Source organism: Hypanus sabinus, chromosome 8, assembly GCF_030144855.1.
Source record: "Hypanus sabinus isolate sHypSab1 chromosome 8, sHypSab1.hap1, whole genome shotgun sequence".
NCBI classification, from domain to species: Eukaryota; Metazoa; Chordata; class Chondrichthyes; order Myliobatiformes; family Dasyatidae; genus Hypanus; species Hypanus sabinus.
The window spans coordinates 46,060,534-46,084,262 of NC_082713.1; the positions used below are offsets into that span (position 1 = coordinate 46,060,534).

General features: G+C 40.2%; 1 protein-coding gene and 1 long non-coding RNA gene across 5 annotated transcripts in view; one reads left to right on the plus strand and one right to left on the minus strand.

Annotated features, from left to right (window-relative positions):
• Positions 1-4,110, minus strand: LOC132398102 (rho-related GTP-binding protein RhoG-like). Of its 4 annotated transcripts, none has more exons than XM_059977073.1 (2): positions 3,881-4,110; positions 1-2,529 (listed from the first exon to the last, which is right to left on the minus strand). In XM_059977073.1, the coding sequence occupies exon 2, from the start codon at positions 2,501-2,503 to the stop codon at positions 1,928-1,930; it is 576 nt and encodes a 191-aa protein (XP_059833056.1). In that variant the 5' UTR covers positions 2,504-2,529; positions 3,881-4,110; the 3' UTR covers positions 1-1,927. The 4 variants fall into 4 exon arrangements, with proteins under 4 accessions (XP_059833056.1, XP_059833055.1, XP_059833058.1 ...); XM_059977072.1 differs by lacking the exon at positions 3,881-4,110 and adding an exon at positions 3,726-3,874; XM_059977075.1 differs by lacking the exon at positions 3,881-4,110 and adding an exon at positions 3,702-3,874.
• The window catches only part of LOC132398103 (uncharacterized), a 25,616-nt gene continuing 5,576 nt past the window's right edge, over positions 3,690-23,729 (plus strand). The window contains exons 1-2 of the long non-coding RNA XR_009513545.1: positions 3,690-3,815; positions 19,984-20,030. This is a non-coding gene — a long non-coding RNA (uncharacterized LOC132398103). The remainder of the gene's footprint in view (positions 3,816-19,983; positions 20,031-23,729) is intronic.

A 23,729-nucleotide genomic window follows, 5' to 3' on the forward strand; every position in this document is an offset into this window, starting at 1 on the left:
ATGAAAATTAAATTTTATTTCAGCAGTACAATTCTTAATAAATCATTTCAAAACAATGCAGTCCTAATTTACATTTTTTTTCTAAAAACATGACTCAGGTTTCTAGTGCATAGTAATAGCATTTCCCATCATGGTTACAGCGTAGTGAAAAGCATGATAATGACAAAACCAAAAAAATAGGATTTTCTTCTTTAATTCCACTCAGACTGGCAACATTTTTCTTTGTGCTTGCTTCACAGCTATCACTGTATCAATAATGATAGCAAAACTAAATTACTGGATCCCAAATGTACAGCTTTGTAAAACAAAGGACTGGGCCATTTTGAAATGAGAATCTAATACAGGCTTCATCAATACTGCAATAAAAACCATCAAATTTCCTCTAGAGTAGAAGATGGGATAAATTAAATTTTGTTTTAAACATACAACGGAATTTCAATGTTACATTTAAGGTTAGAGTTTGAAATGTATTTGGAGCAAACTGCTTTCCAGGTCTTTATTTGGCAATCTTAATGTAGAAAGCAGTTTTGCCCTATCTTGCCTTGATCATGCATGCCAAAAACAAAATGTTAGACAGTTAAATTGCCTACACTGATACATTCAGGTTGGCTCACTTTTGGTCATCTTTCTGCTAAATGATGCCAACAGGGTATCCCACAGACGGAACTAAAAACAGATCACAGAATCCCTCAACACAAACAAAGATTATTTTAACTCAAAAAATTAATTAATACAAGCTGAATATCACTGTTCCACAATTACCAGATTTAATGTTATGTTAGTCACATCTGAGTTTATCTCAAAGAACAAGAATTGTGCACCAAACGTACCACCATATGTAGAAGTGATGCAATACAAACAGTTCAGACTTGATCTAAGATAATTCATATTAGCCATCTTCCCCCACACATTGGCAAATGTCAGTAATTTCTCATTTTCCCTTTCATCCTATGTCAGTACCATCTGCAATGCGCTTAAACACCTGCAAATTCACGCTGTAGCAGGTTGATTCTAGAATTCGTACCTTGTCAGATCTTGCACTTGTGCAATATAAGTATTGGTCAAACTTAATTTGTTTGTGTGCGATTGGAGCTGCATGTATGAAAATGGTCACCAACCGAAAATTCCTGAACAATACCCTACAACACCCAGTGAAGACCACCACGAATATCTTTGTACCAAAATGCATTTGGGAAATTTAGTTGCATAGAATTAAAATGTGATTTTAATTTCACCCATTTGAAATCTGATATTTAAAGCTTGTTGCTTTTTGATTAATGTGAAACTTGGTGCAATGGTAGATGTTTCACCAAGTCTTTTGACAGTGCCAATGCAGACAGCAAGGAATGTGTTTCATTTTTATAACAGTAAACTGTAGTAAGTATTAGTTCAGGATTTTACATTGAAATGTATGCTTGTGATCATTTATAATTTCGTACTAGTGCCAATGTGTGAAATATGCTCTGCTTATTAACCAATGTAGTTGTGAAAGCCAGCATCAGCTATTTGAAACCTGAGCAACAGCAGAAAAAAATTGCCATTTGTTTAAAGTGATCAAAACAAGTTTGCTGTTAAACCATTACATCTAAAAAAAATAGTTGTGAGTAAAGCTATTAATTTAACAGAGTTAAGAATCTGAAATCTTTAAAGTGGCTGTTAGAAGGCAATCGATTTAGCTTAGCTCAGGAACAAGAGGACATTTAATTGCAAGCTAGAAAGTCCAGTGCCATTATATCAAATCTCATTAAAGGCCTGCATTTCTGTAAAAATAACACCCAGCCAAAAAAGCAGCATTTCAACAATTTCCAGTTTCAGTCATACAAGCTTGTTTTGTGCAAGATCCTTGCGTGACACCACAATGCAATCCAAAACACAGTCGATCCATGGCTTTCAATCTATGTGCAACCACAATGTTCATGTATTCGGGCTACAAAAGTACACAATTTTTGTTTTTCTTTTTTCTGTGAGGATAAAGGACTGCTCTCACAGCCTCCACAAACACCTCTCTGATGCCCTCCTGATTGAGTGCTGAACATTCCAGGTACTTGACTGCTCTAATCTGTTTAGCCAAGGTTACTCCCTGTTGAAATGATGTCGGGGAAAGGCTTTGCTCCTTGAGCTTTTTTACGGTTTCAGGATCACTCCTTAAATCTTTCTTCGTACCAACCAACAGTATGGGAACATTTGGACAGTGGTGTAATACTTCTGGTTGCCATTTATGGCGAACATTGGCAAAGGAAGAAGGGCTAGCAACAGAAAAACATATGATGAAAACATTACTCTGTGGGTAAGATAGAGTGCGAAGACGATCATACTCTTCTTGCCCTGCTGTATCCCAAAGGTTCAGGCTTACAGTTCGTCCATCAACAGTCATCTGTGCACTATAGTTGTCAAATACAGTGGGAACATATTCTGCAGGAAAAGCATTTGTTGTGTAACTAATGAGAAGGCAGGTCTTCCCAACTGCACCATCTCCAACAACCACGCATTTTATAGTCTGCATTATTCATACAGTATGAAGGTCACACTCTGTTAACAAAAAATTAACAGACATTAAAACAACTCCACAGTACCCAGCAATCACTCAGCTCAACTCTGACTGGCTTCAATCCAATCACAATCAGCTGCAAAGCAATTAGGAGTCAAAAGTTGCTGACAGTTGATTTGGTGTTCAACAAATTCAAAGACAAATATGGTGGACCATTTCCTGAGAACTAAAACTTTCAAACATGTAGCTATCAGAGCTGAAAACTGCATTTGTTTTACCAGAGACGTGTTAATTTTACATTATTATTTGAACAGCAGGTGAATTTGGAAGTATTTCTCATTTCATTATTATTTTGAATACAATTCATATTCTTTGAAAATCTGCAATTCGTAAAATGGCTACTGCTGAACCAAATTTCAGTAAGTTGAAATTTATCTGAATCAATCCTGATGGATTTCTATTACTTGGTGATCAATAAATATCAACTGAAATCAAGCAGATTTTTTTCACTCAGGTCCCTGTTTAACGTATTTGAAGCATATGGACAATAACTTGCATTAGGAACCATTAATAGTTATACCCCAACACGAATTTTTAAATTCATATTATAAGCAGGCCAGCTAAATAATTGAACAAAGCTTTCACAACAAACAGCTGCAGCAAAAGAACCACACAAAGTTCAGAATTGAGTAAAGGTATTCTCTCCCTTCTTCCCCTTTCTGCCGATCTCGGTAAACAATACTGCCTGTCTTTTTATCCTCAACCCATCAACATTGTCCGCCAACCCAGTTTGGTTTTCTCTTTCTGTTACACCACCCCTTTCTCTTACCTCAGATCTCATCTATCTCCCACTCCTGATTCAGTAAACTCCTCCTCCGCAACTTCGCCACACCCAATAAAACTATATTACATATTGCGTGTTTTACTATTATTATTATAATTATTATCTTGTTTTTTGTGCTGGATCAGATCCGGAGTAACAATTATCTTGTTCTCCTCACACTTGCGTGCAGGAAATGACATTAAACAATCTTGAATTATCTTCTTCCAAACTTGACATAACCTCCCATATTCAAGTTGTCCACAAGTCGTCCAACTACATAGGGCCAAAGTTACTTGGCACACCCCAGCGTACCTTCCCCCCCCGCCCCCGCTCCAACCCTTCCCGTCCCACCATCCTTCCCTCACTCCAACTTTAGTTTCGACTTCTTACTTCCCGTTCCCGGAACCGACGCACCTTCACTTGTTCCGTTCCCTTTCAGCATAATACCCCCAATGCCGGCGTCAAGAATGGGACTTTGGTCAGGAGCAGACACCCGACGAGCGGGTGAGTGGGTAAGCGGGCCAGCCCGCCGCGGAGCGTCCGAAATCCACAAACCCGAAGACACTTACCTCCAGCTACCCGGGACAGGCCTCATCCGGGACTCTCGAACACGGCCTGCCGGGGAATGTAGTGCGAACAGCAACCGGCGCGCTTGCGCAATAAGGCAGGTGTGGTGAGCCGCCCAGCGAGCTGGCGGCGCAGGCGTACAGTCAACATGATATCATTTAGAGTTGGCTGCGAGTAGGAGTGTGCTTTATGTTCTCTTACTTTAAGAGAGGATGGTGATATGAAGAGGGAACAATGATCCTTTGTACTTAATTGCACATTAAACATTCCAAGATAAATAAGATTTGTAACAGATATGACACATCTAAATTTATGGACAATAATTGTTTTAATAATAGCCTTTTAAAGATTGTCTGCTCCACAACAATGTGTATAGAAAGTTCTAGAGGCACTATGAAAGAACCAATAATGGAAAAAAAAACACTTGCGTCATGTAGAATCCATGCAGAGAGAAATAGACTATATCTCTGTAGAAAGAGAAACAGTTAATGTTTCAGTCAGATCAAGGTCTGGGATTTAAAATGTTAACTTTTTTGATATGTTGCAGACCACCCAGTTTGTTCTGTTTTTATTTCAGATTTTCATCGTCTGCAGTTTTCTTAATGGTTTCAGCTGCAGATCAGGAAGAGGTAGAAAGAATAGGGGGAAAGGTTGTAAGATAGTGTAGACCAATGTTGTCAAGATAATGATTACCTTAAAAGCTGAGAGACAGAAGAGGTAAAAAACAATTGAAATTGAATGATAAAGTCAAATTTTTAAGAGGTGTGAGGAATGATATTCTAGAGCTTTTGAAGGCACAACTCAGAGTGTGGAAGGAAAGATAAACACATTCAAGAAACCAGCATTTGGAGGACTGTAACTATTTTCAAAAGAGGTGCTGGAAGTGAGCTATGGAAATCAGGATAAAGGCATGGAAGGATTTCTTTCTGGGGGTTCAGGTGTTCAACCCTCAGGGCACCAAGGTCCTCTCTTTACTAACCACACTTCTTGTTAATATCACAATTAATATATTATTATTCCTCTAAATAGATAAAGGACAAAAATTTTGTCTTGGTTATGAAAGTAGTAACTTCACCACATCTAGGCCGACAACCAAATTCACAAAATCGCTCTACCATTTCCAACTTCCCACAAACACATTTCCTCTCGCTTTATTAACTATTGTGAATTCTCAGAGTAGTAATTTGCAGTGTGTGCAGTATGAAAGGCAGGAAACACAGCAAACTCTGAAAGGTCAAACTTAGTTAACATTCTTCTCAGATGGTGTACTTGCACATAATAATGCATGTGATCAAAATGTCACAAGTTATATCATACATTTAAACATATTACACTTCTTGTGTCCTTTAAAATAAAAAAATATGGTAATAAAATCACAACATTTACAACATTTAGCTAACTTTGTGATCTTTCAAACTTATCAAACTTGTCAACCACAATGGCTTTTCTTATGTTGGTTTTAGATACATATGATATTGACAAAGTATTCACTTCAGGATTCATGGCAATTCTGCTTTTTTCAATGATGTCCTGTGTTAACTCTTCTACCAATGTTGGATTTACTTCTGGAATATAAACTTATAATCTTCATCTTACTCTCATGGGTATCTGGCAGTCATGTAAAGTCATCTTCATGAACCATTTTGAAACTCTCTTAAAACCCCTAAATAAGCTGGCCGGTGGTGTAGTGGCATCTGAATCAGACTTTGGGGTGAGTGTTCCTGGGTTCGAACCTGGCCGGCTCCTTGCATGCTTTCCATCCTTGTTGGGTACAGCATTGAGCTAGCAACTCAATCTCCTAAAAACAGACAAATGCTATAGAAACGTCAAGTGTGCCACCTGATGCACCAATGAGGTGTGGGAGGAATTCATTAATAATAATTAAATCCCTACATATTAATTCTAAAAAATGCACATCTGCACAGTCTCTCCAAACCCTTGCCTAGAGGTCTCAGCACATGAACCTTATCATGCAATCTGAATTTTGTCATTGTGTAGCTCGAGTCATATTGTTTACTCTGTCATTGGCTATTCCTCAACCTTTTTATCCTGGACAAGGCTCGGACACATCCAATATTTCCTGTGCAGTATATACCCTGCAGAGATGTTAATCTTTAGTTCAGAAGAAAGGTTGTAGATCAATGCTTAATTTTGATATCTAGTTTACTTCCCAATGCTTATATTGTAATGCAGCTTCTTCAGAAGGGAAGGGAAATGAAGAGGAAGGCAACAGTAATAGGGGGCTCTACGTTCAAGGGGAGAGTCAGGCGATTCTATGGCCATGAACAGGAAACATGGATGGTAGTTTGCCTCTCAGTTGCCAGGGTCCGAGATGTTTTTGGATACGCCCACAATATCCTGAAAAGGGAGGGTGAGCAGCTAGAAGTCGTGGTACATATTGATACCAATGACACAGAAAGAAAAAGGAAGGAGGTCCTGATAAAAGAATCCTGAGAATTGGGAAGGAAGCTAAGAAGCAGGACCTCAAAAGTAGTAATCTTGGGATTGCTGCCTGTGCCACGCGACTGTGAGGATAGGAATAGAATGAGGTGGCAGATAAATGTGTGGCTGAAGAATTAGAGCAAGGGGCAGGGATTCAGATTTCTGGATAATTGGGACCTCTTCTGGAGCTGGTGGGACCTGTACAAACTGGATGGATTGCACTAGAATCTGAAGGAAACCAATATTCTACTGAGTAAATTTACGAGAGCTGCTGGGAGTGGTTTAAACTTATATGAGGGGAACCAGTATGATAGAGATGAAGATGAGCCAGCAGGTTTACAAGTAAATGATAGGTGTACGTAAGGAAGGACAAGCCAATGATTGGGTACAAGTCCAGACAGAACAAAGAGTTAAATTGTACCACAGAGGCAAAATTCAAAAGGGCGAAGAATGTAGGGCTGAAAGCGCTGTATTTAAATGCCTGTGGTATTCAGAATAAGGTGGATAAACTCATGGTATAATTACAGATTGGTTGATATGACATTGTGGGCATCATTGAGTCGTGGCTGAAAGAAGACCATAGTTGAGAGCTTAACATCAAAGGATATACTTTGTTTCAAAAGGACAGGCAGGAAGGCATAGGCAGTGGTGTGGCTCTGTTGGTAAGAGATGGAATTACGTCTTTAGGAAGAGGTGACAGAGGGTCAGAGAATGTTGAATCTTTGTGGGTGGAGTTAAGAAATTGCAAGGTGAAAAAACATTATGGCAATCATACATAGACCTCCAAACAGTAGGCAAGAAGTGGGGTTGTGATTACAAATAGAGCTGGAAAAGGCATGTAATAAGGGTAATGACACAATTGTAATGGGGAACTTCAATCTGCAAGGGGTTTGGGAAAGTCAGGTTGATGTTGGATCACAAGAGAGGGAGTTTGTTGCATGCCAATGAGATGGCTTTTTAGAGCAGCTTGTGCTTAAGCCGCCTTGGGGAAAGGTTATCTTAGAATGGGAGTTGTGTAATAAACCAGATCTTCTTAGGGAGCTTAATGTAAAGGAACCCTTAGGAGACAGTGATCATAAGATGATTGAATTCATACTGCAATTTGAGAGGGAGAAACAGAAGTTGTATGTATCTGTATCATAATGGAATAAAGGGAATTACAGACATATGAGAAAGGAGCTTGCCCAGGTGGATTGGAGGAGATTACTAGCAGAAATGGTTAAAGTTTCTGGGAATAGTTCACAAGGCGCAGGATAGAGGAAGAAGTTTTCAGATGGCAGGGGTAGGCAACCGTGGCTGACAAAGGAAGTTAAGGACAGCATAAAAGCCAAGGAAAGGGCATATAAGGTAGCAAAAGTGAGTGGGAAGTTGGATGATAGGGAAACTTTTAAAATCTGCAAGGCAGCTAAAAAAGCTATAAGAAGGGAAAAGATGAAATATGAGGGCAGACTAGCTAATAATATAAAGCAGGATATCAAAAGTTTTCTTCAGCCATATGAGGAGTAAAGGGGAGGTGAGAGTTGATATTGGACCACTGGAAAATGATGCTGGTGAAGTAGTATTGGGGGACAAAGAGATGGCAGATGAATTTAATGGGTACTTTGCATCTGTCTTCACTATAGAAGACACTAGCAGTGTGCCAGAGGTCTGTGAGCAGCAGGGAGCAGGAGTGAGTGCCATTGCTATACAAAGGAAAAAGTACTAGGCAAGCTTAAAGGTCTTAAAGTGGATAAGTCACCTGGGCCAGATGGTCTACATACCAGAGTCCTGAGAGAGGTTGCAGATGAGATAATGTATACATTGGTTATGATCTTTCAAGAATCACTTGATCCTGGAATGGTCCCAGAAGACTGGAAGATTTGAAATGTCACTCTACTCTTTAGGAAGGGAGGAAGGCAAAGTAAAAGAAATTATAGCCAGATAGCCTAACCTCTGTGGTTGGTAAAGAATCAAGAATGAGGTTTTGGGGTTCTTGAAGACTAATGATAAAATAAGTCAAAGTCAGCATGGTTTCTGTAAAGGGAAATCTTGCCTGACAAATCTGTGCAAGTTCTTCAAGGAAGTAACAAGCAGGGTGGACAAAGGAGAGATAATGGATGTCATTTACTTGGATTTTCAGAAGGCGTTTGATAAGGTGCGACACATGAGGCTGCTTAATAAGATAAAATCCTATTTCATCACAGGAAAGATACTGGCATGGATAACGAAATGCCTGACAGGCAGGAGGCATTGAGTGGGAATAAAAGTGGCCCTTCCTGGTTGGCTGCCAGTGACTAGTGGTGTTTCTCAGGGGTCAGTATTGGGACCACAACTTTTCACATTGTTTGCCAATGATTTAGATAATGGAATTGATGTCTTTGTGACAAAGTTTGCAGATGATGCAAAGATAACTGGAAGGATAGGTAGTTCTGAGGAAGCAGGGCAATTGCAGCAGGATTTAGACAAATTGGAAGAATGTGCAAAAAAGTGGCAGATAGAACACAGTGTTGGGAAATGCATGATAATACATTTTGGTAAAAGGAACAATAGTGCAGACTATTATCTAAATGGGGAGAAAATTCAAACATCAGAGGTGCAGAGAGACTTAGGAGTCCTCATGCAGGACTCCCAGAAGGTTAATTTACAGGTTGAGTCTGTGGTAAAGAAGGCAAATGCAACGTTTGCATTTATTTCAAGGGGAATAGAATATAAAAGCAAGGAGATAATGCTGAGCCTTTATAAAACACCCGGGCTGCACTTTGGTTATCGTCAGCAACTTTGGCTCCCATATTATCAGAAAGGATGTGTTGTCATTGAGAGACCAGAGGAGGTTTACAAGGATGATTCTGGGAATGAAGGGGAGTGATGAGGAGTGTTTGGCAGCTTTGGGCATGCACTAACTGGAATTTAGAAGAATGCGGTGGGGGGGGAAGCGGTATCTCATTGAAACCTACGGAATGTTGTAAGGGCTACATAGGTGGATCTGAAGAGGATGTTTCCTATGGTGGGGGGTATCCAGAACTAGAGGGTGCAGCCTCAAAATTGAGGGGTGACCCTTTATAACAGAGTTAAGGCAGAAGAGAGTGGCCGGAGAGTGGTCAATCTGTGGAATGCTCTGCCACATATTGTAGTGGAGGCCAAGTCCATGTGTATGTTTAAGGTGGAAGTTGATCATTTCCTAATTGGTCAGGGCATCAAAGGACATGACAAGAAGGCAGGTGTATGGGGTTGAGTGGGATCCGGGACCAGTCATGATGGAATGGTGAGCAGATTCGATGAGCTGAATGGCTTAATTCTGCTCCTATATCTTATAGTCTTCATGTGAGGCTGGACAGTAAGGAGAGGTGAAGAGATGTATCTCTCTATTTCTCAAACTGAAACAACAAAAGTTATGAATAATAATGTGATATAAACTTTCCAGGATGATCATGCTTTGCCTAAATGGATCTAAGTGCTCCTTTTGCTATGTTACTAATGCTGCATGATCCTACACACTTTACATCAATCCACCTTGAATAACTGTCCATGAACACAAAAAAGTTATCCTTATCCCTGTGAAGATAGGCTATGTGCTCACCCTTGGGTTTACACTCGTGATAAGTTGTATACATACTCGTTAAGCTCTTCCAAATCTTTTTCTATGCCAGACCAGCAGAAAAAGCAATGAGCTATTGTCTTCATTTTAACAATACCCAGATGTTCTCAGTGAGGTTTCTCTATTATTATTCTTCATAGCTCAATATAAATATTTTATGACCTCATTTGATGTGGCCTGGAATTATTGAATCTTCATAGCATCTATGGTGGAAAAGCTTTATATTGCCATTCAAACATTAGTCTTTTGAGTCCAGACACTCAAAATATAACTGCATACATGCTTTAAAAGTAAATTCTTCTGCATCCATTTCAATATCTCCACAACTGTAACTGTCTGCATTAAAGTATTTTGCCAGCAGCTTTGTATGACAGTTTAAACAACACACCTACTGTAACATTTTGTTTCGATGCTCCATACACAATGTCATTGTCATATTATAATAAAAGCACAGCCAACCATTGCATTCAGGAAGACCTCTGTGATAAGAGCCCTAGGCAAGGTTGGTAAGGACCCAAGTGCTGGAGTATCTGAGATGAGAAGTGAAACATGATATAGGACTGAAATGCGGACAGTGCTCTAAACTAGATGCTAGATGAGAATCCAAAGTAGAGTTGATGATTGACCACCAAACCTCAGTTCGGTGCTCTTTAAATATTAAAATCCTGGCGCCAAATGTAGCTGCCGATTAGTGGGGGGGCGAGCCTGAATATTTAAAGGGATCATGCCAGCTATCCATATTCTAGAGATTCAGAGTGTTTAAATGCTGGAAGCTGGAGTGGTCGGGTGCACATCGTGACAGCTTCATTTTGAAAATAATGATCTTGGGGGTCCAAGAATAGCCAACAAATGTGGATGCTGTGCCACCCACCCTGCTCATGGACTGTTTGTCCCATTCCCATCAGGGAGGAGGCAACGTAGTATCGACACTAAGACCACCAGACTCAAAAACAGTGACTTTCCCCAAGCAGTAAGACTGCTCAGCACCTCCATCTACTAACCGACCCCACCACCACTACAGTCACCGTATGTACCTGGCATCACTTTATGGACTCAATGTTCTGTATATAAGCTATATTATGTATTTATATTTGTTGTTTTTTTTTATTATTGTGTTCTTTATCCCTTGTGTGTTTTTTTGTGTGCTACACTGGATCCAGAGTAACAATTACTTTGTTCTCCTTACAGTTATGGACTGGTAATCTTGAATCATCCATCAAAAACTGGTGGAACTTCCAAATAAGACTGTTAATGCCTCTTTCTCTATCTGGGCATGTATTTCTCATTTAATGCATATGACACAAAGACAATGGGACTTTCTGCTACTCTCCGCAGAGTGGCTTATTGTTATAACAAATCTGAGGAATCACCCAAGGGTTCGTGGGTCTGATGGTCTCACAACATGCCAATAAAAAGATAAACTGCTGAGTCCTTACTAACAGTAGCTGAATACCTTCTGTTGTTCCTACCTTATTCTCATTTTCCAATCTTCTTTAACAGCTTGTCTGACAGAAACCTGGCATGAAATCAGAGCATCCCAAAGAAATGTCGGACTTTAGTCACTCAGAATTCCTTACTCTCGCAGTGGGTTGTAGACTATTTTTATTGAGCCTCAGACCTAAGAAAAATACCTCTTTCTTCACAAAAATAATTTACTTTTCTTAAACAGGGTAGGTAGCCTCCTTATTACCTCATCAGGCATTCAGAGATTTATCTCTTCTTTGGTTGTATAGATAGCATTGAATTCCCTTTAATAGCTTGTTCATTGTGGCATGAAATATTTTGGTTGATAAACTTCAATCAATAATGATAACACATATGTCTAAGTCCTCTTACAGGCATTGATGATTAGTTAATGCTGGCTTTCTTTATCTATATTTAATGAAGTCAGAAGCTAAATTAACTTGAGAAAGATCTTGGTCCTGGCCAACTCAGCATGGTGGCATCCATTAGTCTCGTGAGACCATGGATCTGCACCTGGAATGGTTTCCAGGGTGCAGGCCTGGGCAAGGTTGTATGGAAGACCGGCTGTTTCCCAAGTAGCAAGTCTCCCCTCTCCACGCCACCAAGGGAAGGACAAGGGCCGATACAGCTTGGCACCAGTGTCGTCGCAGGAGTTGCCAGAGCAAGGTTGAAGACAACGTCGGACTGCCTTAGGGACTCCAGTTCCGGATTTGTCCTCAGGGTTTACTCCCGAAGCCTTTCCCATAAGTGGGTATGGCCGCAAGGCAGCAGAGGTTTGAAATCAGAGTTTTCTCTCTCTTTGGTGGCCCTCTGGGTGGGTCAGTGAAGGAGTGGAGCTTTGAGGCTTTGGTTTGAGAGGTTTTGGCAGTTGGATTGTGCAATCAAGTCAATCAGGATTTGAATAGTTCAGACTCAGCAGAAAGCAGCTGATTGGGCAATCGAAAATTGAAAAGCTCAAACAAATAAAAAGAGGGGTAGCTCAAGCAGAGCAGCTAGTGAAGGAATGGAGCTTTGACGAGAAGAGGTGGTGGATGAGCTTGCTCCCGGTGAGTTAAGGCTGAGTAAGTTTCTTTAATTAATTTAATTAACTTAGCAGTTGGTAATGGAGGCAGTAGATAGGGCAGTCCAGTGCTCTGATTGTGGAAAGTCAGGGACAGCACAATTGTCTTTGATGACTACACCTGTGAAAGGTGCATCCAGCTGCAGTTCCTGACAAATCGAGTTAGGGAACTGGAGCTGGAGCTGGATGAACTTTTGATCATTCGGGAGACTGAGGCAGTAATAATAGATCGGAGTTTCAGGGAGACAGGTAACTGGGTGACTGTCAGGAGAGGGAAGGGGAATGGACGGAAAGAGCAGAGCACCCCCGTGGCTATTCCCATCACCAACAAGTATATGTTTTGGATACTGTTGATGGGGATGACCTACCAGGGACAAGTTGTAGTGGTCATGTCTCTGGCACCGAGACTGGACCCTTAGCTCAGAGAGGAAGGAGGGAAAAGAGGAGAGCAGTAGTGATAGAGGATTCGATAGTTAGGGGGACAGATATGAGGTTCTGTGAGAGAGATTGAGAAACCCGGATGGTCTGTTGCCTCCCTGGTGCCAGGGTCTGTGATACCTTGGATTGAGTTCTCAGTATTCTCAGGAGAGAGGGTGAGCAGCCAGGTGTGGAGACCAGTGACATAGATAGGAGTAGGGATGAGTTCCTGAAGAAGGAATATAGGGAGTTAGAAAAGAAGATAAAAAGCAGGACCTCAAGGGTGGTAATCTTGGGATTGCTGCCTGTGCCATGAAACAGAGAGGGTAGGAACAGGAAGTTATGGCAGATGAATGTGTGGCTGAAGAGTTGGTGCAGGGGGAAGGGGTTCAGATTTCTGGATCATTGGGGTTTCCTCTGGGGTCTGACCTGTATAAAAAGGAAAGGATGCACCTGAACTGGAAAGGGACCAGTGTCCTGGCAGGCAGGTTTACTAGAGCTGTTGGGGAGCGTTTAAACTAGTTTGGTGGGGGGTGGGAATCAGAATGTGAGTGCAGAGATTAGGGTAGAAGGACAAGGGCATGATGCTATATGTTCGGAGTTGGTGAGGAAGGACAGGCAGGGGGCAAAACATAAATGTAGCCAGTTAGAGGGGTTGAAATGTGTCTATTTCAACACTAGGAGTATTAGGAATAAAGGGGATGAACTTAGAGCACGGATCAGTACGTGGAACTATGATGTTGTAGCCATTACTGAAACTTGGCTGGAGAAAGGGCAGGATTGTCTGATGCAGGCACCAGGGTTTAGGTGTTTTGAAAGGAATAGGATGGGAGGTAGAAAATGAGGTGGGGAGTAGCATTATTGGTCAGTGATAGTATTACGACTATAGAAATGGAGAATGCTGCAGAGGGAGTGTCTACTGAGTCAGTGTGGATGGAAGTCAGAAATAGGATCAATCACTGTGCTGGGAGTAGTCTGTAGGCCCCCAAATAGCTCTTGGGACACCAAGGAGCAGATAAGCAGGCAGATTTTAGAATGGTTGTAGTTATGAGTGATTTCAACTTCCCTCATATTGATTGGCACCTCCTGACTGCAAGGGGAATAGATGGGGCTGAATTTGTCAGGTGTGATCAAGAAGGATTCCTGACTGGCCGACAAGGAGAGGCCATACTGGATCTAGTTCTGGGTAATGAACCCGGTCAGGAGACAGACCTCTCGGTGGGAGTGACCACAACTCCCTTAAGTTCAGCATAGCTATGGAAAAGGATAAAAATAGACAAAATGGGAAAGTGCTTAACTGGGGAAGGGCTAAGTATGAAGGGATGAGACAGGAACTAGAGAGAGTAAATTGGAAACAGATGTTTAAGGGTGAAAGCACAGAAGTAATGTGGAGGAAGTTTAGGGACCACTTGTGCTGGGTTCAGGATAGGTTTGTCCCACTGAGACAAGGAAAAAATGGTAGGAAAAGGGAACCGTGGCTGACGAAACATGTGAGGCAACTCGTCAAGAGGAAGAAGGAAGCATATGTTAGATATAGGAAGCAGGAGGGGCTCATGAGAAATATAGGGTAGCCAGGAAGGAGCTAAAGAAAGGACTTAGGAGAGTTTGAAGGGGTCATGAGAAGGCCTTGGCATGTAGGATCAAGGAGAACCCCAAGGTGTACTATGCATATGCGAAGGACAGAAGGATGACAAGAATGAAGGTGGGGCGCTAAAGGATAAAGAAGGCGGAGGAGGTTGGGGTGTTCCTAAATGAATACTTTGCTTCAGTCTTCACAAGTGAAAAAGACCTTGATCAGGGTGAGGTCGAAATAGAACAGGCCTGTGTGCTGGATAATGTGGAGATTAAGGAAGAAGTGTTGGATCTTCTTAAAAACATCAAGATTGATAAGTCCCCAGGATCGGATGTAATATACCCCAGGTTGCTGTGGGAAGTGAGAGAAGAGATCACTGGAGCAGTAGCTATGATCTTTAAATCCTCCTTGGCTGCAGGGGAGGCGCCAGAGGATTGAAGAATGGCAAATGTAGTCCCATTGTTTAAAAAAGGTAATAGGAGAATCCTGGGAACTACAGACCGATGAGTCTTACGTTGGTGGTCCACAAACTATTGGAAAGGATTCTTAAGGATAGGATCTACGAGCATTTGGAGAAGTACAATCTACTCAAGGATAGTCAACATGGCTTTGTGAAGGGAAGGTTATGCCTCACAAGCCTAATTGAGTTTTTTGAAGAGGTAACAAAAGAAGTTGATGAGAGTAGGGTGGTAGATGTGGTCTACATGGATTTTAGCAAGGCATTTGACAAGATCCCCCATGAGAGACTCAATCAGAAAGTCATGAGGCATGGGATCAGTGGAACCTCGGCTGTTTGGATAAAAACATTGGCTTCCAAGAAGAAAGCAGAGGGTAGTAGTGGAAGGAAAGTATTCTGCCTGGAGGTCAGTGACTAGTGGAGTGCTGCAAGGATCTGTCCTGGGACTCCTGCTTTTTGTGATTTTTGTAAATGACCTGGATGTAGAGGTGGAAGGATGGGTGAGTAAGTTTGCAGATGATACGGAGATTGGAGGAGTTGTGGATGGAGCTGTAGGTTGTCGGAGGTTACAAGAGGATATAGACAGGATGCACAGTTGGGCAGAAAAGTGGCAGATGGAGTTCAATCCGGATAAATGTGAGGTAATGCATTTTGGAAGGAAAAACCAGAAGGCTGAGTACGCGGTTAATGGTTGGTTACTTAAGAGTGTGGATGAACAGAGGAACCTTAGGGTTCAAGTCCATATACCCCTCAAGGTATATGCTGATAGGATAGTTAAGAAGGCCTATGGGATGCTAGGCTTCATTAATAGGGGGACTGAGTTTAAAAGTAGAGAGGTCATGTTGCAACTCTACAAATCTCTGGTGAGACCACACTTAGAGTATTGTGTTCAGTTCTTGTCTACTCCTTATAGGAAGGATGTGGAAGCTATGGAGAGGGTGCAGAGGAGATTTCCAGGATGTTGCCTGGATTGGAAAACAAGTCTTATGAGGCAAGGTTAGCAGAGCTGGGACTTTTCTCTTTGGAGTGTAGAAGGATGAGAGGGGGCTAGATAGAGGTCTACAAGATTATGAGAGGCATAGATAGGGTGGATAGCCAGTACCTGTTTCCCAGGGCACAAATAGCAAACACCAGAGGGCAGATATAAAAAGTTAGGGGAAGGAAGTTTGGGGGAGATATCAGGGGTAAGTTTTTTACACAGAGGGTTGTGGGCTCCTGGAATGACTTGCCAGGGATGGTGGTGGAGGCTAAAACATTTGGGGTATTTAAGAGCCTCTTGGACAGGCATATGGGTGAAAGAAAAATAAAGGGTTATGGGGTAGTGTGGGTTTAGTATTTTTTAAAGGAATATATGGGTTGGCACAACATGGAGGGCTGAAGGGCCTGTATTATGCTGTAGTGTTCTAATGTTCTAGATGGACTGCCTTCCCAGGCTTATGAGCTCCATCTACCCGAAGCACTAGTTTTAAGGCATCAGGACCCACCTTCACCCCTTCTCCTGTCAGTAGAAACAGTTCCGCCCGGGCTTAGAGGCTAAGCCATGCGAGAAGGCCAGGAGTTGGACTTGGTTGTCAGAGGCTATTTGAGGTGCATGCCATGAGGATCACTTTTAGGTAGTGGGAGTTTGTCCCCACTATCACTCCTCGGCTTGACAGCTTTGGAAACTAAAGTGAAATTGTCTTTCCTCATGAGAGAGCATAGGCTGTCGATGTTCCTGTAGCAGGCAATTTCTTTTTTATGAGGTCGAGTTGCTAGCTCGATGCTCAACTCAGCATACAAATCCAGCAAAGGATATCGTTCCATGCCCTCAGCTTGGTTGAGTCACTTTGTGGTGTGTGCAAAGCCAAAAGAGAAATGAGAGTTACCATCTCTGAGTTTTGACCATACTTTCTGTTTTAGCTTCTTCAAGTCATTTCCATTTTGAGACTTCAATGCAAATAGTATCAGATTATTTGCAATTGATTAGCTTGGCATCTGGGTCATACACATGCCCCTTAATCTTTGAACAATACTGCATTTTGATCAAGATATGATTGGCTCACACTGAACACATTATTCTTTGAGCCAGACTTGCCCCAGTAGGTCAGCTATCATAATGGGTACCCTCACTTTTGGATGAAAATAGATGCTGTATATCACTCCTACAATAGTGTTTTCAGTATCTCACCAGATAACAGCATGTCTTCAAATTCATTGTGCTTTTTTGCTAATGATACTTTCTCAATTTCCTTCTGTAAATATCTCTGCCCATATGACCATACAACTTAGAACATGTCTGTGCTGACAGTGATGCCAATCCGTACTGACTGAGCAATCATTGACATCTAGTTTGATATGCTGATCAGTAACTTTTATTTCAATTTGATTTTGCTGCTTTTCCACTTAATGTCCCTGGTAGCCTGTTCAATGGTTTGTGGTTATAAAATCTGTGTTGAAATGACTATCTTACAGGCATGTTCAAACATTTGGTCTTGCACATTCAATGGTTGGATTGAGTCTCATCTGCTAAGCCACAACTTGTTCACTTCCAGTTTGTCTAAGAAGGCACCAAAATGCAATGTTGCAACAAGTTCTTCAAAGCCAATATAAGCTCAACTAGCTGCTCTTGACCATAAATTTCTGGTTCAAACTTGTAGATTTTGCAATCTGTGAGGAAACTGTGTTAATATGATGCTTTAACCTCTCAGTCATCTAATCAAATTAAACCACTTACATTTTGCTTGCCACCAGAAGCTCAGCCAAAGTGACTTATTTGTCTGAGTTAATTTCTATCAGTGAGATTTATTTCTTGAAATCTTGTACGTCTCCATTTTTGGTATGTATACAAGAGAACATTGTTTGCTCTGAAGAAACATCTTCATCCTTCCAATATGTGGACTAGATGACCCCTGGGCTCCTAATGCAATCACTTTGAATTTACATTGTCATCTCATAGCCTTTTCTTTACACACTTGTAATACATATTCAAAACTCCTTTCTACTGGCCTTTAATTCTGTGTATTCAATCCTATGCTTGAGCCCCATCACTTCCAATCTGCATGTTAGTGTTACAGCTTGATCACCAGAGGAGTGACGTCATTTGGTATCTACAGCAACTTCACTACTTCGGGAAGTTTCATTTTTTCCCCTCATCACCAATGTGTATGTTTGTGAATTTGTTATTTATAATTTCCAGAGTGCACAGAATAAAATATGGGAAATTTGAAGATCCCTAAAAGGTACACTGTTTTCTTCTTTGTCTGTGCAAATGTATAAAGTGATTGTCAAATATGCACAAATAACAACACGTTCAATACACATACTCTCCAATCATCCCCATTCATAATGTCAGTATTTTTGTCTCCTGCTCAATAGCCTGATACTCTTTTCTCTCCTAAATACAGTTAAAATGATATTCTTATATTTTCTCCCTGCTCCAATCAACCTCTGTTTAATTCATTGTTTAATTCATTGTCATCTATTTGCCACATTCTTTGTCATCTGTCCTTTTTCAGTATTAACTCTTAGGGAACTGTTTCTGTGAAAATAGCTTCATATTTTCACTGCCATTATTCCTTACTTATATGATGTTTCTTTCACAGGTTGTGGGGTAATGCCTGGGAAAATGCTCCACTGTTCTTTTAGTGCTACACTGCACTCACTAATCAAAAACATTCATTATTTTGTATTCAGTAGGAAAGTCTATATTCTCTAATCAAAGTGGTACAGAGAGTCTCTAATTGTGGATCAGAAGTGGTATTGATGAGAAAAAAGATTTATGCCAAGATAGTGACTATTGGACTTGGTTACGAATGTGATCAAGGTGAGGCCAGAGCACTTCCCATTGACCATTACCTTGTAATTGCTACCTCCAGCCAGTGCCCCCTAAATGTTGCCTCTCAGTGTAAGATGGGGATGACATGCTAATATGATTCAGAGTAGTTCCTAGGGCACATTATTCTAGGTTAATGTCTTTGCCCCTCTCCTGATCTACAAGTGCTTGAAGTTCACATGCAATATTGAAATTTGAATAGTCCAGCTTCAGAGCAGTGGACAACATTTCCATGCTAGATTCAACAGATTCACCCCAATCTCTGTTCCATGGAGTGGTCATCTTTCCTCTATTGGTTCATGGTGCTCTTTATGTACTCCAAATGAATCCCATATGTCATTTCTTGTCAATCACTTTATTTCAGCTTTGCTTTTTTTTGGTTCTCTTTCTTCAATTTTAGGCCCCTCCCCAAGTCACTTTTTATGTGATTATTTTTCTTACCATCTCTGTGATTTTGTTCAAACTCAGAACAGCTGCTGCTTTTAAACCCGTGTTTATATCGATGCATATTTACTTTTAACTTGTCTCTATTTGTCTTAATCCCCTCTACAGAGGCACAGTCAGCCTGTCCTGCGTTGTTTTTGTCCATACCCTAAGGCCCCAGTGGTATTTTTAACCTTTCTTTTGTACTGTTTTCACACATTGAGAAATCAGCACAATCTAAAATCTACATTTGTTTCATTGATACTGTGCCGTTGGGCTTTGTGTTCGAACTAATTTCACCTTTAACTGCAATATCAGCGTCACAATTTCTGCACAATATTTAGGTTGCACTTGGGCATCTTCTTTACTGCAGTAAATTGAGTGTATAACCAACACAATTTGCATTCTTGCTTGGCAACTGTTTCTGGAAGGGAGAAAATCTACACAGAAATCTTCTGGCACAAAAGTGCAGCAGCAAAAAGCAGAAGAAAATATAATAATACAATTATTTCAAAACTGCAGTCTGAAAGATCAATTGACCCAAAACTCTGAGCTTGAATCCGTGTCCTCTGGTTAGGGCTAAAGGCTTTATCAAACATTTATGGGATAATGTTTATTCATGATTTTAGAATATTAACAAAACGTTACCTGTACATTTTTACTGAAATAAGCAACTATCTTCTTGGATCTCAGTTCATCTCTGGTGTCCAATTATCATGTTATGTTTAGCTGTCTTTATCTTGCCATGAAAAGAATGAGAAAGATTGAATGATTTCTGTAGTATGAGTTGTAGCATTAGCTCAGGATGCTTGTGATGGGCAAGGGCATGATGCTAATTCACACAAATATTCATTGTTCTGATACTTCTCTATTTTTTTAATCAGGAAGAGTAATGGGAGAAAGAAGGAACTTACAAAAAAGAAAGGGAAAGGTGAGAATGACAGTCAAAAATTAAAAGAAGTTGAGAGTAACAGAAAAAGAAAGACGGAGACAGAAGGAAATTAGTAAATGGATGTAGAGCAGTTCTGCAGACTATATGTTCAGCCAGTGTCAGAGTGTTACCATAAAATTTATGTTTTATTTTATTCTGAGATTTTTGACAAAATTTTGTTCACATTCAGCGATTCTATTTATTTTTACTTAGAGCCATTAATTTGAGGAAGGGTCACTGATTAAATGAAATGTAGTTCTTTTGCATTTTTTTAATTTAAGGGGTTAAAATGGATGATTAGTTCCATTATTTTGCATCAAATCAGTGGCTTTGGTTACAGCTGCAGGTGCAGTTTACTGCTGAATTTAACCCAGGTCCTTATCTTGGCCCTTTTCTCAATGCTGTACTGTATGAATTTCTCCTTAACTTGTTCAGAGCCTGGATTTGACGAGTTTGGAACTTGCATAATGTTCACCTAATTTTCTGAAAAGCTGTGGAGACAGTCTGAACCTTGAGCAATTCAGGCACCATGCACAAATTTGTTAGCTGCCACTTTTATAGATTTTAATCAAGGGTACTATCTCAACAATAAAACAATTCTATTTGATCTGACTCAGTAAAAAAAATCTATGTAAGCATTTTAAGATGGTAATTTTATTTCTTTGAAAAAACTACCCAGAGCACTTAATATGCCTGGGGCATTTGGAAACCAGTACTGTGCACAATTGGATGATACAGTTGAGAAACACACCCTGAGTAATTGTACAAGTAATCATTTTATGCATGATTTCCTTAGACATGCTCATCACCTGCCCTCCTGTGATCATTACTTGTGTTCAAAATACAACATTCTGGAGAATTGTTAAACACCACTTCTTGCCTGTCACAGCTTGACAGGTTGAGAATTAAATTTTTAATGGGAACCTTTGGGGTTGATGTTAGGAGATGTGCAGTATTTTCAGTTGTTTTCTTTTCAAAATGCATTATTTCATTTTGAGAGTAAGTGCTGCTGTCATACTACCACTTTAGCCATGATAATCTATGGTTGTGCATCTAGAGTGGAAGTCTGAGCAGAATGTAGGTGTTGGTGAACAATCTTAATGATGACACGGGAAAATGGATTTAAGACTAAATTCGATACTAACAAAGGAATTAACTGACATGTAAAAAGGAATTTAATCCATTTACCAATTACATGAATCTAAAAAAGCAAATGCATCAAATGATTTGACACATGCTGATTTATTAGTAGTTTGATCGTTGACCAAAGGTCTTTTTCAAGATGAAACTGTATGTTTGTCTTATTCAATCGTTTGTATCTGATACGGGATCTATCGATGTTCATTCCCAGACTTAAAGCAGAATAACTGACTAGGACCTTTATAAGCTTAATTGCACTCTTAAAAGGAAAATGAGATGAAACTATGTGACTGCAAGAAGTATCAGATATTTATTTAAAATAATTTTGGGCTGTAATTCTTTGAGTAATGACACAATATGGAAGATTGAGACCTCAGACCCAGCATTAAACTTATGATGTACCAGGCAGCAGTAATCTCTGCCACCTACAGTATATGCTTCTGAGTTTTGGACTATCTGGAGCAGGCAGTTAAAGGCACCAGAAAAAATACTCCAAATATTCTGTCTGCAAAATCCTCTAATGTCACCAGAAGGATAAGCAAATCAATGTCAGTTTCCTCTCTGAGACCAACATTTTCAGCAATGAGGATTAATAGATATCATTCGGCTACATAAGAATGGGCTACATCATTCACATCCCCAACACCAGACAGATGCTCTACTTCAAGCTTTGCTGTGGGAATAGATCACCAGCCAGGTTGAGAAAATTAATCAGTTTGTTCTCTGACGCACACACAACCCCTCAAAGTAGAGGTCACATTCAGGACTGTATAGAAAATGTTGATGTCATGCAAACAGAACAGACAGAGGCCCTCCTTAAGCAGCTGGAGCAGTGTACCATCTCACAAACTCAACCTCTGTCATCACTTGCCCTGTCTGTGGAAGAGTTTCCACATTGGGCATACTTTCCACAAAACTTGAATGGAAACAAGTTTTCCTTGATCTGCCTCAGAAGGAGGAGGAGGAGATTTGAGCACAATTGCTTATTTACTGTCTTTGAAATCATTAAGTATCATCAAATTTAATATGGTGTGCATTCTGAGGAAATACATAAGCCCTTTTCAAACTGCAACTATGTACCAGGGTATATCGTCCATGTTTAGAAAAATTATTTTCCACATTTTAAATTTTGTGCTGTTTTCTATGCCACAGCTTGCTGTTATTCAGTGACACAAACTATCCCCAAAACAACCCATGCACCTGGGTGTGCCTATATGTATAGCGTGAATACTTCTTTCTGTCTCTGTTTATGTTTATGTTTGTCTTTCCTTTGTGTGCAATGCTTTGACCGATGTTTGAAGCTCACCTGCTTATGAAACAGTCTTTGAGGGCAGTATTTTCTAACTCCAGGAATCTGTGAAGTGTGCTTAAACACCACCCCTAAGAAAGTTTCTTTACAAAGCTTATTCAATTTGTATTCCATACACATTGTAGACTGAATTGATTTTTAGATACTCTTTAATAATATGATTCCCTAGCAAATACTATAGTAAAATAATGCAGTTGCCTCTAAGGATGTTTGTAGCAAAAACAAATGAATTGGGTCAAATTATCACAAATTACAATATGCCTTAAAAATATCTTCCTTTTAAATTAAAAATTCTTTGCAACATTGCCTGGTAAAGGTATAGCCACCCATCCTTGTCTATTTAAGCATTTTATTAGTAAAGTATGGAGTAATTATTGAAACTTAGCTGGATGTATGCTGTTTCAATATCAAAGCACAGTTTTCGTTCAGTAACTCTGATTACTTGTGGGAGCTAACGACCCTCAGGCAATCAGGAGCTATATCTGCTCTTCAACTGCATTCTCTTCAGCTTTCCTGAGGCAGTAACTGATGGCTAACGAAGAGTGGATTTACTGCACAAATGGTAAATCAGAAAAAAAAACTAATAAAAGCAAAAGGACAGCAGATGAGAACAGGTACCTGGCTAAAATAAATTGATTCTCCAGAGCTGATTCTTCCATAATGAATAAAAAAATCTTCTATCCAGTTTGAAATCAGCAAAAAGCATCCTCCTTTATGACATCTGTCCTGCTGCACATGGCTTTTCTCTTTCTCTGTCATACTTTCTTATTCCAAGAACTTCCTAAAGATCGCTAAGAGTCTGTAGCTTAAAAATATCAGTCAATTTAATGCTTATTTTGGAAATTCAGCTTTAGAAGTGTTTGCTCCTGCTTTCTCTGCCTATGAAAGGCAACTATGCGCCATCTCTTTAACATGCTTCAGTATCCTTTCTGCTTCTTTTACTGAGCAATGCTGAAAGAAATCTTCCTTGGGGAGAATATCATAAGTATTGCTTGTAGCTGACAACATGTTATCCTTTGCATCCTCGGCAGGCTGTTGACACCAATTGGATCATTTTCCCTGCCCTATCAGGGGCTCCATATCGAGTTCTGTTTGTTAAGTTGTGCATCCAAAGAGTTGAATGGCCTTACTTATTTAATGTGTTGGAGAAGTTTAATTTTAGTCCGATATTTATATCATGGATTAAATTGATTTATCATACTCCAGTAGCCTCAGTGGTTACCAATAATCAAAGATCTCCCTTTTTTCGC